This window comes from Berghia stephanieae, chromosome 4, assembly GCF_034508935.2.
Source record: "Berghia stephanieae isolate SIO BIC M18660-M18661 chromosome 4, UCSD_Bste_1.3, whole genome shotgun sequence".
Classification (NCBI taxonomy): Eukaryota; Metazoa; Mollusca; class Gastropoda; order Nudibranchia; family Aeolidiidae; genus Berghia; species Berghia stephanieae.
In genome coordinates this window covers 74,385,781-74,406,955 of record NC_088363.1, presented here as the reverse complement: position 1 = coordinate 74,406,955, position 21,175 = coordinate 74,385,781, and the positions used below count along the sequence as shown (strand labels likewise).

The window sequence follows — 21,175 nt, the reverse complement described above, 5'->3', positions numbered from 1 at the left end:
TATTTGAAAATTTGGTCAGAAAACTTGTCATTCAAATATCAATCGATTGAAATGACTTCACGAAGTCCCAGGTTTCGAGAGGGTTTTGGGGATTTTTTTTTCCAAGATGAGGGTCATTTAAATCGATCGATATTTGAAGGACGAGTTTTCTGACCAAATTTTCAAATACGTTTCTCCATCGGATTTTAAATCAACACCAATCTATTTCAGATCTATCTGTATCCAAATTTGAGTGATTTGACCCACACACATTGAGCTATAACTATAAGCAACATCGTGTATCGTTCGTTTCGATACTCACCCGTACACAGACAAAACAAATCATAATCATCATCATCACCATCATCATCGTCATCAGCACCATCTGCATCATCATCATCATCATCATCATCATCATCATCATCGTGATTATTATTGTCACCTATTATTCCTGTATCATCTATGAATGGAATAAAATGACTGGAACTTAAATGGTGGGGGGTGAGTATGACGACGTCATGGCAACTGTCGTGGCGACTTGTTTGTTGTGAGCGATGATCGTCGCCCCGTATGCTGCTGTTGGCGAGTGAGGGAATTACAAACTTGGCTGTTGTCGCTCTTCCTGCCCGCTTGGTAGAGAGGCATTCGAGGTGTTGGGTGGGCGTATGTTTTGATTTGGCTCCGAGTGGGTGACTATAAAACAGGCAGTCTCTGAGTGTCAAGTAAATCCATTCATTCTTACGCACACAAAACAGGAGTTGATGCTACAGCCTTTTAATAGTTGAGTTGTAGGTTGTTTATTTACTAACATATTATTTCATGTGGAATATTCCTTGTCTTTTTTTTTTTTACAAGTTTTATATCACTTGTGGCACATTGGGTCAAACCAGAGCTGGATTGTTATCTGGTTTTCATTTTGTTTAAAAAAACTCCTCAAACGGAGTCACAACCATCTGTTCCCTTTAGCGTTAAACGAACTTAACATATCGCTTGCTTGGACAAGAAACTGGTATATCACGAAGCAAATATTATATTCTGCCATATCTAAACAGAAAAAGAAACGCATCAAAAACATTTTGGCCAGAAAAATCATCCTCCGTGTCATTGATAGATTGAAACAACACACGTCTTGTCAAAAACACTCAAATCTGGAGTTTTAAGGAAATTCGGGGAGGTCCCGGGTTTAAGATTTTTGACGAGATGAGGATGATTTTAATCGATCTGTATTTGAAAGACGAGTTTTCTGACTCAAACTTAAAATAAGCTTTGGTTTATGTTCATTTTTCAGAGTACGACAGAACCTACTCAAGCTCCCCAATCACAACTGCGTGGACGAAAGGGTTTTAAAAACCCAATTTTACTCAGATTTAAAATTGGTTTATTTGTATGTGAGTCGAACACTCTAATATCGGGACCCTAATTGTTGCGAAAGAGCATTTTTAAAAAAAATCAAGTCATTCTAAAATGTTTGATTTTAAAAAAATGACCGACAACTCTTTTTCTCTTTTATATTTCCATTTATGAAACTTATCAAGTTATATAAACCCTTGTTTTATTTTCGGTTATCGTGCAACTACAGTCGAATCCGATTATATAAAAACAGGTATAGAAGATTTCCTTATAGTTATTCTAATATTTTGACCTACCATAATAAATATGTTTACTTACAATGAATATTTTTGTCACCAAATTGGGCAACGATTTAAAGAGAGAAAATAATATATTGATGCGATGCTTTTAGCCAAAAAAACTTACAACATTCGCCAGCCGGATATGACGTACCAACACACAAAACTGTGTGACCTTAAAAGTTTATAGTCTGATTAATATAATTTATTGAGAACTACCCATAAAAATGGCTGGCTAAAAACAATAACAAAGAGCTGAGTGACGTCCATTTCGTCCGATTTCGTTCCATCTATATAAACTGAATAACAGAGAGAAACCAGTATAAGTAATAGATAAAAGTACATGACATTTATATGAGATAAATGGAGCAATAGCATACAGAATGTAATCAATACCGTTACTCCCAACATAGTAGATGATGATTAACACTGTCGAAGTAGAAAAGTCGATAAATTGTAGTAAATTTCCAGTTGTATTGTTCATTTCAAATGTCATTTTGACATGAATTTTATGAAAATAGTGTATGGATTCGGTTGAAAGTTGGCAGCATTATTCCGGTTACAACAACAACAAAAAGAAAAAAGAAAGAAAAAAGAAAACAACAAACAAGAAAAACACTTTATGAATCATTGTTTAGGGAGAAATAATCAGGCAACTTGTATTATTAGTTATATCACACCATAAATAAAAAAAGAACTCGGGAGAAAGTCATGCAGCCGGAATTTATCCTGGGTTCTTTAACGTTAAACGGGCAATAGCAATTGCTTGCTTAGTTTTTGGATCTAACGATGGGTAGAGACAGGTAGGGGACAGAAAAAAATTTCGACTTCACCCAGGATCGATCTCGGTCTCCTTGTACGGGAAGCGAGTGCTATACCAACTGAGCTATCACCTTCTCACCATTTTCATTCCGTTTCCGATAGAATGTGCATAGAGCAGCGTAAAAACTTTTGTAGTTTTATTTTTCTTTGTTTTTGTTTTTTGTTGGTTTATGTCGGGTCCGAATCGATTACTTACTGTTTATTCAGGGTTAATTAGGTCCCTCATACATATCAGTATTAAAGTATCAAGGCGTTCCCACCGTTGTACCCTTCATAAAACATAATAAATATCACTGTCTGGGTTTGATGAATATGAATGAAGGGACGGAGATACAACAGGCGATATGCTGACTCAGACATATAATCAAGTAAGCCTGTCATTAGTGATGGCTACTTATAATTGTAAAATCCGAGAGATTTTGCCCACGCACTGTGGAAGCATTTTTTATTTATCAAGAATTGACTATTATTAGTCGACAATCCATTAACCAGTTAACTGCCGTACTCTGGAAAAATATCTATTTAAAATTCGTCAATAAAACTCAACCTTCAACTATCGATCGATTTAAATGTCCCTCATCATGGCAAAAACTCCCATCCTGGTACTTCGTGAAGTCCCAGGTTTGAGAGTTTTTACCAAAATAAGGGTCACTTACATCGGTCGATATTTAAAGGACACGTTTACTGGACACATTTTTAAATAGGCTATCTACATCTTTTTTTTTTAAAGTACGGCAGTTATGTGGTTAAACCTTTGGACTGCTGAAAGTGCTGTGAAATGTTAAAGATAAATGATTATGCGTGTATTGTATCTCTAGTTCACTCTTTGTATTATTATGGCAATGGGTTATTCGGGTTTTTCCCTTATTCAATTCGTTTTCGCCACAAGGATAAGTTGACAATCATTTCCATTAAATCATATTCATTTATGTACTTTATGTCAATGTAAGGATGACGGGGTGCCGATTTTGATAACGATGAGGGTCGCAGTTTATCCCGGTCTCTGTAGCATGAAGCGGACAATTGCAATTGCTTGCTAACCTTTGGATAGGACGCTATTCTGCCGCAAAGGAATTTCCGTTAGATCTAAGAGATCCATCTACCCAATGACTGTTGGGTTGAAAAGGGAGGGGGGGGGGGGTGTATGAAAAAAATTCAACTTCACCCTAGATTAAACCCAGTCACTCCGCGTATGAAGCGAAAGCGCTACGAACTTGAGCCAACTAATCCTAATGCTAAACAGATTGATTTTTAAGGGGAACGTTGATCGTAAGGTCCGATTCGTTGGGGTCCAAGTCACATCGCTAATATTTCTCTGTGTGGATCAATGAAATAGTGGTTGGGCCGCTTGTTGTTCTCGATATGATGTGAAAGGCGGTAGCATACCCACGCCCAGGCGTTGTCCGATGGAAAACCCGTCCCTTGTCATATTATTATATACAACAACCCCTTGAAGGGTGTGTGTCTCTTGAGCTTTAATATAAGGAAATATCCTTTTACTGTGCTCAATGCACCACACAAAGGGTCCCCAGCCAACAGTAGCATTTGGCACATGGGACGAGACAGGACGCCTGTAAGGCGCTTTTACAATTTATTTTTTTGGACAGAAACAACGCTGTTTTCGGTCAAGTGCCCATTTTCATTTTAGTTTTTTGAGTAAAGAGCCTGTTCCAAGGACTAAACTTTGCGCCAGACAGAGCGGAACTCGGATCCAAGACTTACTGGTCCGAGGGCAAATGTCAAACCACATGACCATAAAGTTTCTTGGTGAAAACGGTGTTATTTCACATCAGAGTAAAATGGAAATCTTCGCCAATGGTAGGTTAAATATAAATTTTGTATTCTTTGTTTGTAAACCTTGCCCAAAATGTGAAAAAAATCATGGATATTATATTTATTTTAATCTTTTTTTTTCTGCTTTATATTCTTTTTAGGCAGCAACGGCAAGAAATCAGGAAACGCTACCTAAAAACGAAACATTCAAAGACACAAGCACACACAAAAACCACAGCTAAGATGGATCAGGCAGTTGTTTCTTTATTTGTTGTTATGTTGATTTTGGGAATCGCTCAATCATCACCAGCGCCTTCTTTATCGTCGTCGTCGTCGTCATCGTCGTCATTAGCTATTTCATCTATTTTCAAGAGTCGGGTAAGAAGACATTTATGTTTTGTTCTCATTGATTTTGATAATTTAACTCTTCCCTAGTCATGTTTGAATTCAATCTGAAACAAGTTTTTCACCAATCTCTTGTATCTTAATATAACCAAAGACTTGCTTTTTTCACCAGGTGAGTGGTAACATGCTCTCGGGATTCATTGAGTATCATAGTTCTGTTTCTATATTCGGGTAAAGAAAGGGATACATCATGGTTATAAATAAGATTCATTTTCGCTTATGTGTAGTTAATGGAGGTCGTATTCTATAATATGTGATAAATCACATCCAAACTGTATTATGTCGGAGTGAATCGAATGATTAAATTTTGTTTTTAAATTGAATTTATCTAATTAGAATAAAATCACTTTTAGGTACAGCGAGGCCTAGCGGTATGGTCTTTGCTTAGTACCCAAACGGTACTGAGTTCGACTACTCGCGGTGTGTGGGCTTGAGCAAGGCACCATGGCACCTCTCCCTCGCTGAATCTGCCGTAGTATACTGCGGCTGACGCCTTGGTGCGGCTTTATAGTGTTTTGGCATGACACACTTGCCTGTGGACAGGTTGGTCCCTGGTTTGATTTCGCCCTGATCGGCGCGAAGTTGAGTCCTTGTATAAGGTCGTTATTCACATTCTTTCACCGCACTGTGGAGTAAAATGAGTACCTGGCCGATAACATTGTTATTTACACCAAAAAAAGAATTGTATTAGTGCCTACATGCGCCATGTCTTGTCCTACATGTTCATTGCTGCTGTTGGCCTGGAATTTTTCACTAAACCTATCGCAAAACTTGATATAATCTGGATAGAATGTTAGTATATCAAAGAGTTCTTTCATCAGATCAAATATAAATATTCTCTACCCAATTAACTGTAATGGGATAGGGATTTTACAAATTATTAAATGATTCAGAAACGCAAGATAGGTCCTGATTCTTAGCATGTCAGTTTTGTCTTTTACAAATGAACCATAGAGCGCATTTGACCTCAGAAAAAAAAATGCACAAAGTGCAGCATATTCCGACCGTTGGATTGGAGGTTTCAATTACATGGTCATCCACATCCCTTCATCGAAACGTCTTACAAATAAAAGCACCTTACGATTTATGTAAATAAACAACATCGTGTCACGATCATTGGGTTAGAGATACAATGTGTCAACATAAGCTTTTACTTGTATTTACCCGTGGATGTGGAGCGATCAATACGACAATCATTTTCACTTTATCGTTTACATTTAGGATTTATTTGTATATGCTTAATGGACCACTAGTCTGAGTAAATGGACGGATGTTTTGAATTGATTTAATTCTACTTTTTGCGCGTGTGTTTGCACGAATAGCAGGAAAAACCTCGCAAAGTATGAAAGGATGTGGAAATGTATGTATCTAGTCTAGTACAAATGAATAGACGTCTAGTATGATCTTTATTGATCATATTACACACGCGGAAAACGAACTTTACACTTGTTTTGAGCCGATTCATTGGAGTTTTAAGAGATAAAATTAGACAAAAGTCATATCACAGAATCGAGCAATATCTTAAATATATGTGAGCCAAATTTCATCACGTTGCATGCATAATCATAGAAGTAACGACGACCCAAAGAATACAGGTTGGGTTTCACTACTTCTGAAAAAAAGAAACAATTTTTCAAAGTCAGAACCGCGTATGCCACCAAGATTTCCAGTCACTGCCCGTACAAGTCTCCCCATAGAGTTCATCAATGGAGATATGTCATTTGCTGTGACATATTCTTTCCTGCTTCAACAATGTTTCAAAGGTCGTAAGCATTCCTTGCTTGGCACTGTTGTTCCCTTTTAGGTCTTATTAAGAGATCTCAGAGGTGCTCAGTACGATTGGGGTCTGGATTTATAGCAGGCCACTCCATCACCCGTTTTATTCTCAGTCTGTTGAGGTTGCACAGAAGACTTTCTCGCTCTGAGTCCAGCAGTTGCAAGTCTTCCTAACATTATCCTTGAAATGTTGTTCCACAGCGATGCCAGAGGCTTAAGACAGGGGTGGGTTGTCTGTCGAGTAATGTTTGATCATTAATGGTTGTTGTTACTTCGGGTTAATCTATCCGCCCCAAATGCCCTTTCGTTGTTGAACTTTGCGATACAGAATTGCATGTAGCTCTAACATTGAAAAGCTTTGCAACCTCGGCCACTGGCTGTTTAGGGTGAATATGACCAAGAAGACGGACTCTCTCTTCAAGGCTCAGTGTCGGCATGTTTTCGCGAGTAAAATAATTGAAATCAAAGTATTTACAAAATAATTTCACAAAGATATTGGGGGTTGGGGGAGGGGGGGGGGGTAAAAAGCAGGTAACTTGTAGGGCAACATGGCGGTGTTCATTCAGCTCACGTCGGTACGAAAGGGTTCTGTTTCGATAATTTAATAACTTGAGTGTTCACGATTGTCCCTGTAACATTCTTAATAAGTCATTATTTGTGTCATTTCCGAAGTAAAAAAATATCAAGTTGCAATGTTCACCATCCCCGCTATGATTGATAGATTGCAATATAACTAAGCATGCGTGTGGTTTAATAAATGTTCCTCTAGATGATATTTCTCTTTGCTCTAACACACCATGATGATGGTGATGATGATGATGATGATGATGATGATGATGGATGTAATATTATTATTATTATTATTATTATTATTATTATTATTATTATTATTATTTATTATTATTATTTATTATAATATATATAATATATAATAATAATAATAATAATAATATAATAATAAATAATAATATAATAATAATAATAATAATAATAATAATATAATAATGATAATAATAATAATGATAATAATAATAAATGATGATAATAATAATAATAATAATAATAATAATAATAATAATAATAATAATAATAATAATAATAATAATAATATCTCTGCTTGTATCATATTATGACAAAAGAAAACGTTGGCGGTCTGAATTCCGAGAGTTGACGGATCGCATCCGATAGGTGATTTGTTATACTGCGCGTTAGTTTTTTGTAACGTGTATTTTATTCATTTCGATTCAAAATTACTTCTATAAATTTTTGCTAATAGTTCTCCGATAAAGAATTACCATCTTAATTGTTTATGCTATTGCTGAAGAAGGGTTTTGATTCCAAGTACTTTTTGAAGCATTTATATGTCATTTTTTGGTCGATACTTTTTACAATCCGCAGCCTCTAGCATGAAGACTTTACACATCGACGAGAACTATTGGAATTATGAACTTTTTTTATAAGGATCATAAATAGAAAATTAATATTTCATTTGCATTTAAAACACGAGGACAGGGGATTGATTAATGATCCCCAATCTTGTTCTTCTCTACATATTGTCCCATAATTCTATATAATAATCTTTGCTATTCTACTTAAAGTTCACCAGTAAAGCTTGATATTAAATTTTATTTACATTTTCAGCACCCCCGATCACTCAGCAGGCTGGTCCATCGTAGAGTATGTTCCAAGAATACTCCTTGCATGTGGGCGTATTGTCCTTGGTCTCCAAGAGTTTTGCTTGAAAATGACGACTGTAAATACATTAATTCCATGTAAGTTGGGCTTTAGTTGATATATATATATATACATATATATATATATATATATATATATATATATATATATATATATATATATATATATAAAACTAACAAAAAAATAATAACCCGAATCTAATCGGGCTCGCGAGTTGCGAGTGAACGGCACGGAGACTCGCAGTCGAAGGTATCGCTTCAAAGAACAGCCAAAAAGAAAAACGAGTAGAAAGTATAGTGGAGACAAAAGTTATTCTGCTGGCATTGTAACTGACTGAAATAATGTGATTCATCAGAACACACTTTCTGTTTCGTTTGTTTTTTTTTTTGTGGGGGTTTGTTTTGTTTTTTTTTTTTTGGGGGGGGGGGGGGGCTGGGGGGGGCATCATTGTAGTCCGATCAGTCGATAGTCACTTGGTTCGCTTAGGTTTAAGACTAGCAAGTCATTTACTAGACTAGTAAAGAACTAATCTAGTCCGCTAACATAAAATTGGGCCCAGGGTCTCAAATATGCTCCTCTTGGAGCAGGACTCTAATCCTGGATCTCCGATCCGAAGGCGAGTGTCATGCCATTAGACCACATAGCCGCACCCTACATACTATTAAAATGTCTTGTTGTTACCAACATAAGTGCCTGCTCCACTCACTTTTCTGAATTAAAAATTCACCCCATACACCGGAGCATACTCAATGTCTCAATCGTTTCTATGTTATATGTTTGTGTTGAGAATATTGGCTATTAGGCTTAACTGCTGGTCAAAATTATTCGCGATGGTGGTGTACGAACGAATCGGCGGTCTCAAGAAGTGGGTGAGAGAGGGATCTAGTAATGACTTTGAGTTTGAAACGAATATTTTTGTGTTCGTGGATAGCTCACACGGTAGAGCCACGCTCTCACCTGCCAGGCGGAGTTGTCGTACCAATAAGGTCGCAGGTTCAAACCCCACCACCGCCGCGAAAAATTTTTATTCTCTATTGTCTTCTGGCACTTTTCTATTCACTTCATATCTTGTTGTTTAAAATGTTATGCAACATTCCGTTTGGGACAGTAAATTATTTGTACTCGTTTTCCCGTGTCCCTTACAATCTCTGTTTAAATATTTACATCCACGTTTCCCATTTATTTTGATCACAGGGGTGGATGGGTTTATTTTCTGCTTTTTAAGCGCATTATTTACAAGTGCCACAAGGACCAACACTCTCTAATCACTTATAAGTCATGAATTTTTAATGTTAAATCTCCAAAGACTTTCTCTTGGTCCCACTGCTTGAATAAGATATCTCAGGTCGTCATTAGAGAGAATGGAAGAATGGAAAAATAAGGACATTTAATGGATTTGTTCAGGCATTGTTGACAAATGATAAACAAGGGAAAGGGATATATTGAGACCGTACTCCATCTGGTAGATTTGCTTTTACGTTGAAATACAACCCCAAGGTCGCAAATCTATGATATTGATAAAAAAAAGTTTGAGATTGTTTGTGCTTCTTTGATTTATACAATTGTACGCGAAAGATGAAATTGAATAATATAGTATTCATGTCGCATGACAATGGGCAATCGAGGCAAAGTCTAGAATAAGTTTTTTGCTTCTAACAATGAGTGCAAGCAAAAATCATATTCGATTTATTTCCAAAGACGAATAGCCTTCAATTTACCCTGACATAAATCCCAGCACTATAGCATTTGATCAGTGACGGTTTATAAGGATGGTACAACAGTTTACACAGAAACAAAGTTAAAAGAGTCAATTCAAAATGCATGGGATCAACTCACTATTCAAGACATTAAAGAATCAATTGGACCATGCGAAGAAATGCTACTGATCAGTCATAAATCAAAATGGGGGATCGAAAGATCGCATCAAAATTTTAGAAGTACGTCCAAAATCTTTGATATGGCATCTTTGCGGCGTGGTTATCAAACTCTCAAACCTGACATTTCTTTTCATGTGTCAAGTTCTAGGACTTTTGGACAAGTTGAAATTCAACTTAACCAGTAAACCTCTCGAAGTCCCAGGTTTGAGAGCTTTTGCCAAGATGAGGTTCGTTTCATCGATATTTGAAGGACGAGTTTTCTCGCCAATTTTTCAATACGTGTCTTTCTGGAACGGCAGTCAACTGGTTAATCATTTGATATTTGAAGTAAAAATTTCCTGGCCAAAATGAAAGCAATGTGTTTTGGTCGTGTATGACAGCAGTTATTGTCTGTGTGAGTATCATGTCTGGCCTTTATGAACAATTATCGTGGCAGGGAGCTGGCAATCAACAAGGGTTAGTGCCCCTCCAAATAATTTGTTTCAATGTTGAATATAATTATGATAACATGTATTATGATATTAGACGATAGCGGTGTTGAGGTCACATTGATATTTTGCGCTTGTTGCTTTTTTTTTTTTTTGGGGGGGGGGGGGGGGGTGCCAGCCATGGGGGTGATCATTTTCACTATAGACTCATAATTGAATAGATTATTGTAAGTTGGCAATCGTCCTTGGTGAGCGCCGAAGTGTATTTACTTGCAGGCTTGATAACCCAAAATTTTATGCTCTCATCGTTGAAATGGAAATACTCTCAAACAGATCTAAAATATTTTTCATTACAACAACCAGGCCCATAATGCGTTCGGTTATGAGACCTATTAATCTGTGTACTTAGGTTACATTAATAACATGTAATTTGTTGTTAGGGGTAATTACGGTAATAATCTAATTGGAAAGTGAGACCAACAAAATAACACGAGAATGGTGAGAGCAGCATGACCGATATAATTGAACCATTTAAATGCCACAACTTCAAAACACCTCAGTACTGTGGTGTGATGATAGCACACATGTGACGCATTGTCAAAATGTAACATGTCGAATTCAATTTATAAATGAAGAACATTAAGTTTATATTTATAGTTTTCACAGAATAAGGAAACTTTCATCTTTCTGCAAGTATCAAAGTGACGAATAAGGGATCAGGCACTGGTGTAAGATAAAGATCTGAAAAAGCGTGTATGAAACAAACAAAGCAAGAAAGAAAACACAAGAAAAAAAAAAACATCTTAAAAGTCAGCCTGCCTCGATTGTTTCTATTGGAAAAGGCTGAAAGTTGGAATAATTCTAAATCTAATTTCACTTTTTGGGTTTGGATTCATCATGACATAATATAACGTTTTGATACAGCGGCCACAAATGTCACAAATCAGACCCCTAGCTAAAAAGGACGTGTCGTGTATTAATGTATTTTGCTATCAATATGTCTAGCACAACAGGTTTCTGTTGTTTTTTTTTCTCGAAAGCCAGCGCCTGCTCCCGAATCTGATATTTTGTAAATTTTGTTCAAATTCCACAGACCGCTGTTCCTCAGACGGTGTATCTATATTAATGAACGGTTGTCATCTGTAGACTTACATTGACTTAACCAGTCAACTAACATAATCTGGAAAACACGCATTTTTGATCGATTTAAATGACCCTCATCTTGGCAAAAACTCTCAAACCTGAGACATTGCGAGCATAGTACGTATTATAAGATTTCAAGCACGGGTTATTATTCTCCTCCTAATATATATATACATATATATATATATATATATATATATATATATATATATATATATATGAAGGGTTCTCATAGTTCAGGGATCTGCGCACTGACTCGCCACTTGAGAGTCAATGCTCCAACTCGATAATGGATCCTTTTTTTTTGGGGGGGGGGCAGTTGCTCAGTTGGTTGAGTACTTGCTTCACACGTAAAGGGACCAAGATCGATCCCGGGTGAAGTCGAGATTTTTTGCTGACCCCTCCCCCCTCCCCCTCCCCCTCATCCTCCCCCCCCCCTCTACCAAGCAGTAATTGGTTAGTTGGTTCTGTTAGATCTAGGGGGAAAGTACTTTGCAATAACATAGCGTCCTATCCAAAGGATAGCAAGCAATTGCTATTGTCCGTTTCACCGTGGTAAACTCCTGCTTCATGGGTCGAATGGCTCTGAAAGACTACTTTTTATATTACCGTAATTGATAAGCATTAGACTGAGTAAGTACTATTTAAACACATCGCTATTATCGTCGATATGAATTATTTCGTTTGAGTACTTGCTTCACACGTAAAGGGACCAAGATCGATCCCGGGTGAAGTCGAGATTTTTTGCTGACCCCTCCCCCCTCCCCCTCCCCCTCATCCTCCCCCCCCCCTCTACCAAGCAGTAATTGGTTAGTTGGTTCTGTTAGATCTGGGGGGAAAGTACTTTGCAATAACATAGCGTCCTATCCAAAGGATAGCAAGCAATTGCTATTGTCCGTTTCACCGTGGTAAACTCCTGCTTCATGGGTCGAATGGCTCTGAAAGACTACTTTTTATATTACCGTAATTGATAAGCATTAGACTGAGTAAGTACTATTTAAACACATCGCTATTATCGTCGATATGAATTATTTCGTTTCAGATGTGTTTGTCAATGGGGTCAGACCTGTAGTCCTACCATTGATGTTAGACCAGACAACGCTTACCTCACAGTCCCATTTGTCTGCAAGTCGTCATGAGCCTGGGACTTGACAGATAAATATATCATGAGAGAAATCTAGGCTGGCTTAAATGTTCAACAGAGACCATTGATTGCGGAGATCTCTCACTATTTTCTTCAAGCCATCATAATTACCTATATTATTTCGTTAAGGAATGAGTTATTACATACGTAACGCTATTGTATTCCTATCAATTAAATAATAAGCAAGTTTCATTCCCCTTAAACATTCACTAGAAAACCCACTTATTTACAATGAAGTCACTGAAAGTCGCTGATATTAATATAAGACTCGTATAGCCTTGCCAATTTGGAGTTAAAAAGAGTTCGTAATGGAAGCGTAGCCATATGCACGCTCGGATTGATAACGGAATCTTTATTTTATTATTTATTATTTTTTATTATTATTATTATTATTATTATTATTATTATTAATGATAATATAATATATAATAGTAATATAATAATAATAATAATAATAATAATAATAATAATATATATAATAATAATATAATAATATCATATTCTTATTATCATTAGTATCATAATATTTTTACTTTGATATTGCTTTTATTGTTATCTCTTTCATGATTAGTCTTATGTCATTAGCATTGTTTCATTTCGTATCATTATTTGTTTAATATTCTTTTGCTTTCATTGTAATTTTCTCTAAAACAAGGTTGAATAAAGTATAGTTTCAAAGTGTATTGGAGTTGAACATAATTATTTATCACTTCAGGGTTTAGTTAATAATAATTATATTCTAATGTCTTGCATAAGTAATGACATAATATAATTTACCATATGGCTAAGTAAGACACAATAAATCAATGTTTACATTAACTACGATTGCTAAAGAATTATCTGTATTCTAAATGATATACCTAATGTAGATTTGATTTTAGTGAATGATAATGTTGTGGCCTTTAAGATTTAAGAGTTGTTTAATATGTATACCTAATAAACACATTGTCATAATCATTTCAAATGCTTTCTCTTTTTTGTTTGATATTGAAATGAATGAAACTTTAGCTTTTATATATAGAGCAGTGTCCACTAAATGTGCTCAAAGCGCTTTACAAGGGATCCCTAACCATCACCAACAGTGAACATGAAGGACGAGACATGAAGCTGTTTAAAGGCAAGGTAATCATTTTGCACCTGAGTACGAAGAAAGAATGTAAGTAAAGAGTCTTTTATAAGGACTCAACTATGCACCGCTTAGAGCGGGACTCGAATCCAGGACCTTTCAATCCGAAGGCGAGCGTTATACCACGAGACCACATAGCCGCACGATAAAATAATTTAAAAGCAATAATGATGATGATAATGCTGATAATAATAATAATAATAATATATAATAATATAATAATAATAATAATAATAATAATAATAATAATAATAATAATTATAATAATAATAATTATAATAATAATAGTAAATACCATATAGAAATGCTTCGGAATCTTGATATTCAATGCGTTTGCTGTTGGCTGGATAAGAGTTTTGAGCTCGAAACGATGCTAGTTTCCTGTTATATTCAATTTTGTCCAAAGCGTTACGCTCCACTCTGGCATACTTTGACAAAACAAAAACAAGTTGTTTTTTATTGTTTTTTTTTTTCATTTTGGCCAGAAAACATTAACTTCTTTGGGCTCGGGCTTCAGAATTTTAGCATTAACTTTAATCGATCATTATTTAAAGTAATTTGATTTCCTGCCAAAATGCATAATATGTATTTTGTCATAATACGTGAGTATAGCTTAGAGCAGTTTTGTGTATCTCTTCCGAGATATATTTTTCCTCTTTATCAAAACCCCCAGAATGCATGTAAAAAGACAATCATTATGACTCAAATATGAGCCAAGCGGTTCCTAAATAATATGGAATGAGCCACAGATCTCAAAGACAATGGAGGGGGTGACAAAAAAAAAAAAAGAAACAAGGGAAGAAGTTGACTTGGTATAACAAACTTCGGGGGAGCAGGTCATTATCTCATCTGAGTAAGGTGCAATTTGTGGAGATCATGGCAGGCTGCACTAAATTCCTTAATTTTCCACGATCACTGTCACTAAAACCGGTCACTGATCACACTTAAAATTGCTTGACTTTTGTGACCAGACGAGACACCGTACCACACTCGAAGCGCAGACGGTCCCAGAGATGCAAAGCTTCTGATTGAACACTGCATTGTGGCAGGTTTGATCGGAGGTTTCAGGGTGGTGAATGAGTGTGGACCGGCTTTCGCCAATATTATTATTGTATTGTTAAGTTAACCAACAGATTTTGCTGATACAAATCATAATCATCACTAGACCCAAGCTCCAAATGCGGTGCTTGCGTCATAATGCATAAATATACCGAGCTATACATATATGTAGAGTGTCCCTCGTGCATAAATTGTCTTTAGAAATATGTCGTTTACTCTATTGGGGGTTTCGCTGTTGGTTTGTGGACACTCAGTTGTTATCGCCTCTCAAATCATTAAGAGTGCGTGGACGACTCTGGTAAACAACATGTTTAAGATGTCCCCTAAGTGAATGAAAAATAAAATTCCCTTTATTCATCCCATAGGTGAAATTTGTCTCTAGGGTCTATTCCAAGGGAAGGCTGGAATAACCCAGGCGTCAGTCACGGTGCGGCGCCGCATATTGAGCTAGGGCGAGGTGATTTGCTCAATGCCACACAGCGCAGCGGCGTGTGATCGAATTCAGTACCTTTCGGGTACGAAACAATGACCGTACCGACGAGCCACGCTGCCCCCTCCCCCCCCCCCCCCCCTCACCCCCAAATAGTCATGAGGTGATAAATCTGAGAATCGGGGTGGTCACTCCACGGGTCCTCTTTCCCCAAATCAATCTTCCACCTGAAGTCTGATTCAGGTAATTACTCACGCAAAAAGTAAAGTCTGGTGGAGCTCCAATTAGAACAAAAATGTTTTAACAATACGACATTTTGATGATTTGCTAATCGTTAACTCCCGACTTATTTTCTTTACTGATTTCACGGGTCCTCTAGCAATCTTCGTAAAACCCATGGTTGATGTTTCTTCATCAGTTACACTATTTCGTCGACCACAATCCCACGGTCAGCATGTAAGATTCTTGGAAAGGTTTAATCAAAGGGCAGACAGTGGTAGGGCTAAACGGCTTTTCCCCTGCTTAGGATGCTTGTGATTGACTTCTTGAGCTACAGATCTGTATAATGCTTAAGCTCTTCCAGAAAATATTAACGTTTCTCTCGCCATTATCAGATAACATCTGAAACATAAAGAGAATAAAAATCAGTACTTATATATATATATATATATATATATATATATAATATATATATATATATATATATATATATATATATATTATATGTGTGTGCGTGTGTGTGTTGTATGTTATTATGTGTGATATATATATATTATATAGTACATATATATACACATATTATATATAAATAAAATATATATATATATATATATATATATATATATATATATATATATTACTTATATTATTAGGTTTTACATCTATCTAACCGTAAAAACGTTGAGATTAGAATAACAATTTACAAACCAATTCACTTTCCTTACAAACCTCTTCCAACCAGCCATAAGGGCGATATTGAGAAGTAAGTTCGATATGTCTATTTCAGAAATAAGTAAGTAAATGTCTAGAGACAGCAAGTACCTACTTCCATACCAGACGCAATCATTATGGATGTAAACGTCGAACTGAAAAATGAATCAATGTGGCCAAGACAAGGATGGCCCAGCTGGTTTACTTCCATTTACGGAGAATGGGAGCGATCTATATTCATGTTTTCGTTCAACCCAGTCATCTATCACATGATTTGTTGCTGTCCAACGATTGGATGCTTCTTAACAAATGTAAACACGCTGTTTTGTTTATGAAAAGTGTACACATACTCATGTCATTCTGAACAAAATGACCAATCGTGATTCTAGATATTTCAAAAGCTGTGAATACTTTTCACTTTGTGGGTCATTTTGAGCACACTTTGCAATGTGACCAATGACCTCGAGCACATGGAAAGGTAATATAGATCATGCCCATTGACCCTTCGCGTCACTCAGGTCTTTGTGAATTAGACGAAGAGAAACGTTTTTAAGAGTTAAAAAATGCAGTGCTTTGAATAGCACGTATTTAAAAACTTGGCCAGAAAAATCATCTTACAAGTCTCGAATGATTTAAATGACCCCTAAAAAAACCCAAACGAAAGTACCTGAAGAGGGAATCGAACTTAGGTTCCTACGGGTCACAATGCATGCTTTAACCATTCGGCCAAATCGACCCATAATAAAGGCATTTTAAAATCAAAATAATATAATTTGGTCTTTGGTCTTAGTTCACCAAAACAAGATAATCGTAATTTGAGAGGGATGGTCATCGATTCATTCATATCAATAAGTCTGACCAATAAACGAGTTCTAATATACGATTCTTACACTCTTGATTTTTGGATTTCCGGACGTGTTTCAACCGCTGCACGAGCTTGCGATTGCGCGTTGGGAACAAAGTTCGAATTCCAAAACGCAAGAGTGTAAGATTTCATTTATTCTACCCCACAATCGATTCCTATTTCGTCATCTTAGAATAAAAAATCTATTTTAAAAAACATTTAAATGATTCTTCTTTTTAAAGAATCTGATTTTTAGTGAAATTTAACGATTTATAATCTGACGCCACAAATGATTATTGTAAACAGTATATCATTACACGTTACTATTTAGGGAGAGGGGTGGAATAATAGTATTTACACAACGTGTTTCGTTTTCATCTTGATGCATGGAATCTTTGAGAGCAAGAAATGGAAGGATAATATTAGGAATGCGTGGGTGTGCCTGGTGAGGGTGAAATTCGCGGACTGAATGAAAATAAGAAAGTATGACCGGAATGTTAATCTCTCGGTCCGTTCTCATCTTCTAAGGCGTCAGACCACAGGTTGGTCTCAGTCTCAACAACACACTACCAATTATAAATCAATTAACTTGACTTGATTTGAGCATTCATATAACGCAATATCCACTAAACGTGCTCAAAGATCTTTACAAAGGGTCCCTCGCCAACAGCAACACTTATTAACATGTAGAGCGAGATATGACGCCATTTAGGATATTACATGTTTTTTTTTCCGACAGAGACAACGCTGTAAACGACCAGGTACAGATTATACACATGATCGAGTACGGTAAAAAAAAATACGAGTTAAGAGCCCTTCCAAGGACTTATCTATGCGCCGCTCAGAGCGGGACTCGAACCCAAGGCCTTCTGATTCGAAGGCAAGTATAATACCTCAAGACCACATCGCCTCACAGTCGCTGTACGATATTATTGATTCCATTGTCCGACTAAGTGACAAGTTATCTTCCTTTCAACCAAGTCCATCTCTAAATTAACATTTGCGTTTTGATATCACTTCCAATATTATTGTAATGTGAAACGTAATCAAGTTTTAATGACAATTTGTGATGTCCAATTGTTAAGCATTGAATTAAAAAATAAGATGAGTCTGATGAGTGGTGTTATTTAATGTAAATATTTTAAATAATAACTTTTCATTTATAAGAAACACAGAAATTATTTTTAAAAATCATTGTGTGGTAGATAGAGTGACAAAAAGATTGAACTCATTTGATTTTGGAATACAAACTTTGTTTACACCACGCGCTCGTAACATACACACACACACACATACAAACATACAAACACACAGGCACATATACACATACAAGCATACATATATACATATATACATACATATATATAATATTATATATATATATATATATATATATATATAATTTATATGCGGGGGGGGGGGGGGGTGTTTTTGTGTGTGTGTTGCAATATCCACGGAATTCAGTTTGATTATTTCATAAGATGTGAATGATACTGTGACAAACAAAGCAAAAAAAAAAAAAAAAACAACAACAAAAAAATACAACGAAAAGCATCCTTTGGAAATAGACTTGGTCCACTAGGAATCAAACCTCAGACTTCCTGATAATATGTCAAATGTGCTACCATTACAAAACGTAGTTTACCCGATTGTTGGAACGATTTGATGCCTGCAACTTATCGCAACATATTTACAGGGGGGTGTCGAGTTTACTCCAACCTCTCAATATATCATTAGGGAAAACAATGTAACAGTTCGATCCGGCTATCTCAGTCTCATTACTTTCTCTCTCTCTCTCTCTCTCTCTCTCTCTCTCTCTCTCTCTCTCTCTCTCTCTCTCTTTCTTTCTCTCTCTCTCTCTCTCTCTCTCTCTCTCTCTCTCTCTCTCTCTCTTGCTTTCTTTCTTTCTCTCTCCGAACAAGCTGATATTCGAGGTTATTACCAGATAATAAATGGAAAGAGTATGGTTTGAAATGAATTAAGTTTAGCACGTTAAAAGTATTGCCTTAAAGATAATTTTTATAAAAAATCATTCTTTATAAAGAGTGATCTTTTCATCTCACAATGTCAATTAAGATGTGCCCAAAGCGCGTTGCAAAGGGATTCCAAGCCAACATTGTCACTTAACTTAATACCGGACAGGAAATACAATCTGAAGGGAAATATTAAGAGTTTGTATTTTTTCCCACATTTATAGACATTTATCTTATATGTCAGTTTCCCATTTTATGCCAGAGAGTGGAGACATAATGAAAATAAAGCGCCTTTTAGATGGTTTGACCTTGCATATTCCACCGCGGAACTCGAACTAGGGACCCACAGTAACAAGCTGAGCGTCATACCACTAGACTGCAAAGCCGTCCTTGAAAACATTTTTTGAAATATGTCGATTATTTAAAATTACTATCAATATTTTCCGAAGGAGCATTGATTTATTTATCTAGATCTACACGATGACCTTAGATCATTTGATTCAATTGATAGAAGTCATAAGACACCAATTGATTATCATTTCAAGTAAAATGATATCATACTTACCTCATCTTTTGATAACTATTTTAACATCTTGGGATTTTTTAATTTTATAAATTTAGATCATTGTCGTTCTTAAATATTTGCATGTTATTATTGTGACTTGTTTTTATAATAATATGAGCATTTGTAAAGTGCATTTCTATATTTAGAGCTCTAATAAAAGGATATATGGAATGATTTTAAACAAAGAGACATCAATATTAAGTAATACGATGTAGTCCTTGGAGCCAAAATGCTTATAGAGTCGAAGTTTTCCTGGTTTCTTATCTTTAAACAGACAGTAGAAATTGAATCCTACTCTTAGTTTATCACAAAGCACTTTCTGTCAGATCTGGTTGCCCAATCATTGCTAGATTGACAAAAACTGGACTGCACCCTAGACCAATACCTACCGGCTCCTTTGCTTGGTAGGTGAATTCTTTACTACATATCTATTGGTTACCTAGATTGACAAACACTGGACTGCACCCTGGAACGATACAAATCAGACCCTTTGCTTGGTAGATGAATACTTTTCGACATATTTATTGATTACCTAGATTGATGAAAACTTGATTGCTTGGCAGGTGAATGCTTTTACACAATCCTGTCGGGAACCCTAGATAGAAATCCTTTCAGATGACTATGAATTTAGAGATGAAGTCAACATCAAATAAAATAAAGAAATATAACAAGAAATGAAGTGAATAGAGATGTGCCAGAAGACAATAAAAAACTTATCTATGGAGAATTTAACTGTTTAGGCATCTCCGCCTGGCCACGAGAGGAACGATCTAAAAACGGCGCTACCCACCAATTCATTTCTTGTTATTATCAGAGAGCGTATGCTACTATACTAATAGATCTCTGTTATTATCAACATACGTGCTTGCTCCCCTGAATTATCTGAAAATGAAAGAATAAGTGTCCTATTCTTGTCTTAAGGCATTGCCCGAATGCAAGTTTCTGACCAGACAGTTCAAACTAGTTTAAATGATGCAGGAATGCATGATTTTCACTACGCGATTGTGTGTTTGTGTTCATATACTCGGATTCATATACAAGGAAGCTAATCTAATCAGTACACTGGCCTCGTACAGACAAAATGCTGTGATATTTGGATATCATAGGCCCAAGTACTGTTTATCGCTTTGGTTCTTTACTATCAATTTGTTATTCGATAAAACATATACATTTGGACTGTCCTGATCAGATAGTCGATAATCAGCTATCATCAATTTCCCGTAAACACACCTGATAAGTTAATCAACCTGACCCTGTTTTAAACAATTCAAAAGCTCACGTATCCATAATATATGTGTTATTGAACTAGATATATATATAACGCTAGGTTGATCTTTACAGTAGTGTTTGTTATTAATAATAGTATTATCATTACCCATAAACGTTTATCATACTGTAGATTTTAAAATACAGCAGATTTTAGAGTGTTATTGTGATATTTGTACCATATTTTTAATGTAATTAAACCCCATTTGAGATAGTCCAAGATCATAATTGTACATGATGATGTGAAATAGTTCGAAGAATTCATTGAAGATATTAAATAACAATATTTTTTTTCATTGTCCAATGTCATTC

At 35.9% G+C, this 21,175-nt stretch overlaps 2 protein-coding genes across 5 annotated transcripts in view; both read left to right on the top strand.

Moving 5' to 3' along the window:
* Positions 1 to 628: 628 nt before the first annotated feature.
* On the top strand, positions 629 to 13,017 carry LOC144972095 (uncharacterized). 2 transcript variants are annotated; one of them, XM_078913186.1, is made up of 4 exons: positions 629 to 759; positions 4,364 to 4,580; positions 8,025 to 8,155; positions 12,569 to 13,017. In XM_078913186.1, the coding sequence occupies exons 2-4, from the start codon at positions 4,446 to 4,448 to the stop codon at positions 12,663 to 12,665; spliced, it is 363 nt and encodes a 120-aa protein (XP_078769312.1). In that variant the 5' UTR covers positions 629 to 759; positions 4,364 to 4,445; the 3' UTR covers positions 12,666 to 13,017. The 2 variants fall into 2 exon arrangements, with proteins under 2 accessions (XP_078769312.1, XP_078769310.1); XM_078913184.1 differs by having other exon boundaries at positions 629 to 767.
* A 7,876-nt stretch (positions 13,018 to 20,893) lies between these two features.
* LOC144971229 (uncharacterized) overlaps positions 20,894 to 21,175 on the top strand; it is a 46,810-nt gene continuing 46,528 nt past the window's right edge. For all 3 annotated transcript variants that reach the window (XM_078911738.1, XM_078911740.1, XM_078911737.1), the window contains exon 1: positions 20,894 to 21,175. This exon is cut by the window's right edge and continues 2 nt beyond it. Coding sequence is in view for 2 of the 3 variants with exons in the window: in XM_078911740.1 (XP_078767866.1) it covers positions 21,167 to 21,175 (9 nt within the window). In the remaining variant the exon portion in view is untranslated.

What these genes read in the sequence shown, in the direction of transcription:
- LOC144972095 (XM_078913186.1), top strand. Translation starts at nt 4,446, where the DNA reads ATGGATCAGGCAGTTGTTTCTTTATTTGTTGTTATGTTGATTTTGGGA. An exon ending in CATCTATTTTCAAGAGTCGG is followed by an intron (nt 4,581 to 8,024) that starts GTAAGAAGACAT and finishes TTACATTTTCAG; the next exon opens with CACCCCCGATCACTCAGCAG. An exon ending in TGTAAATACATTAATTCCAT is followed by an intron (nt 8,156 to 12,568) that starts GTAAGTTGGGCT and finishes ATTTCGTTTCAG; the next exon opens with ATGTGTTTGTCAATGGGGTC.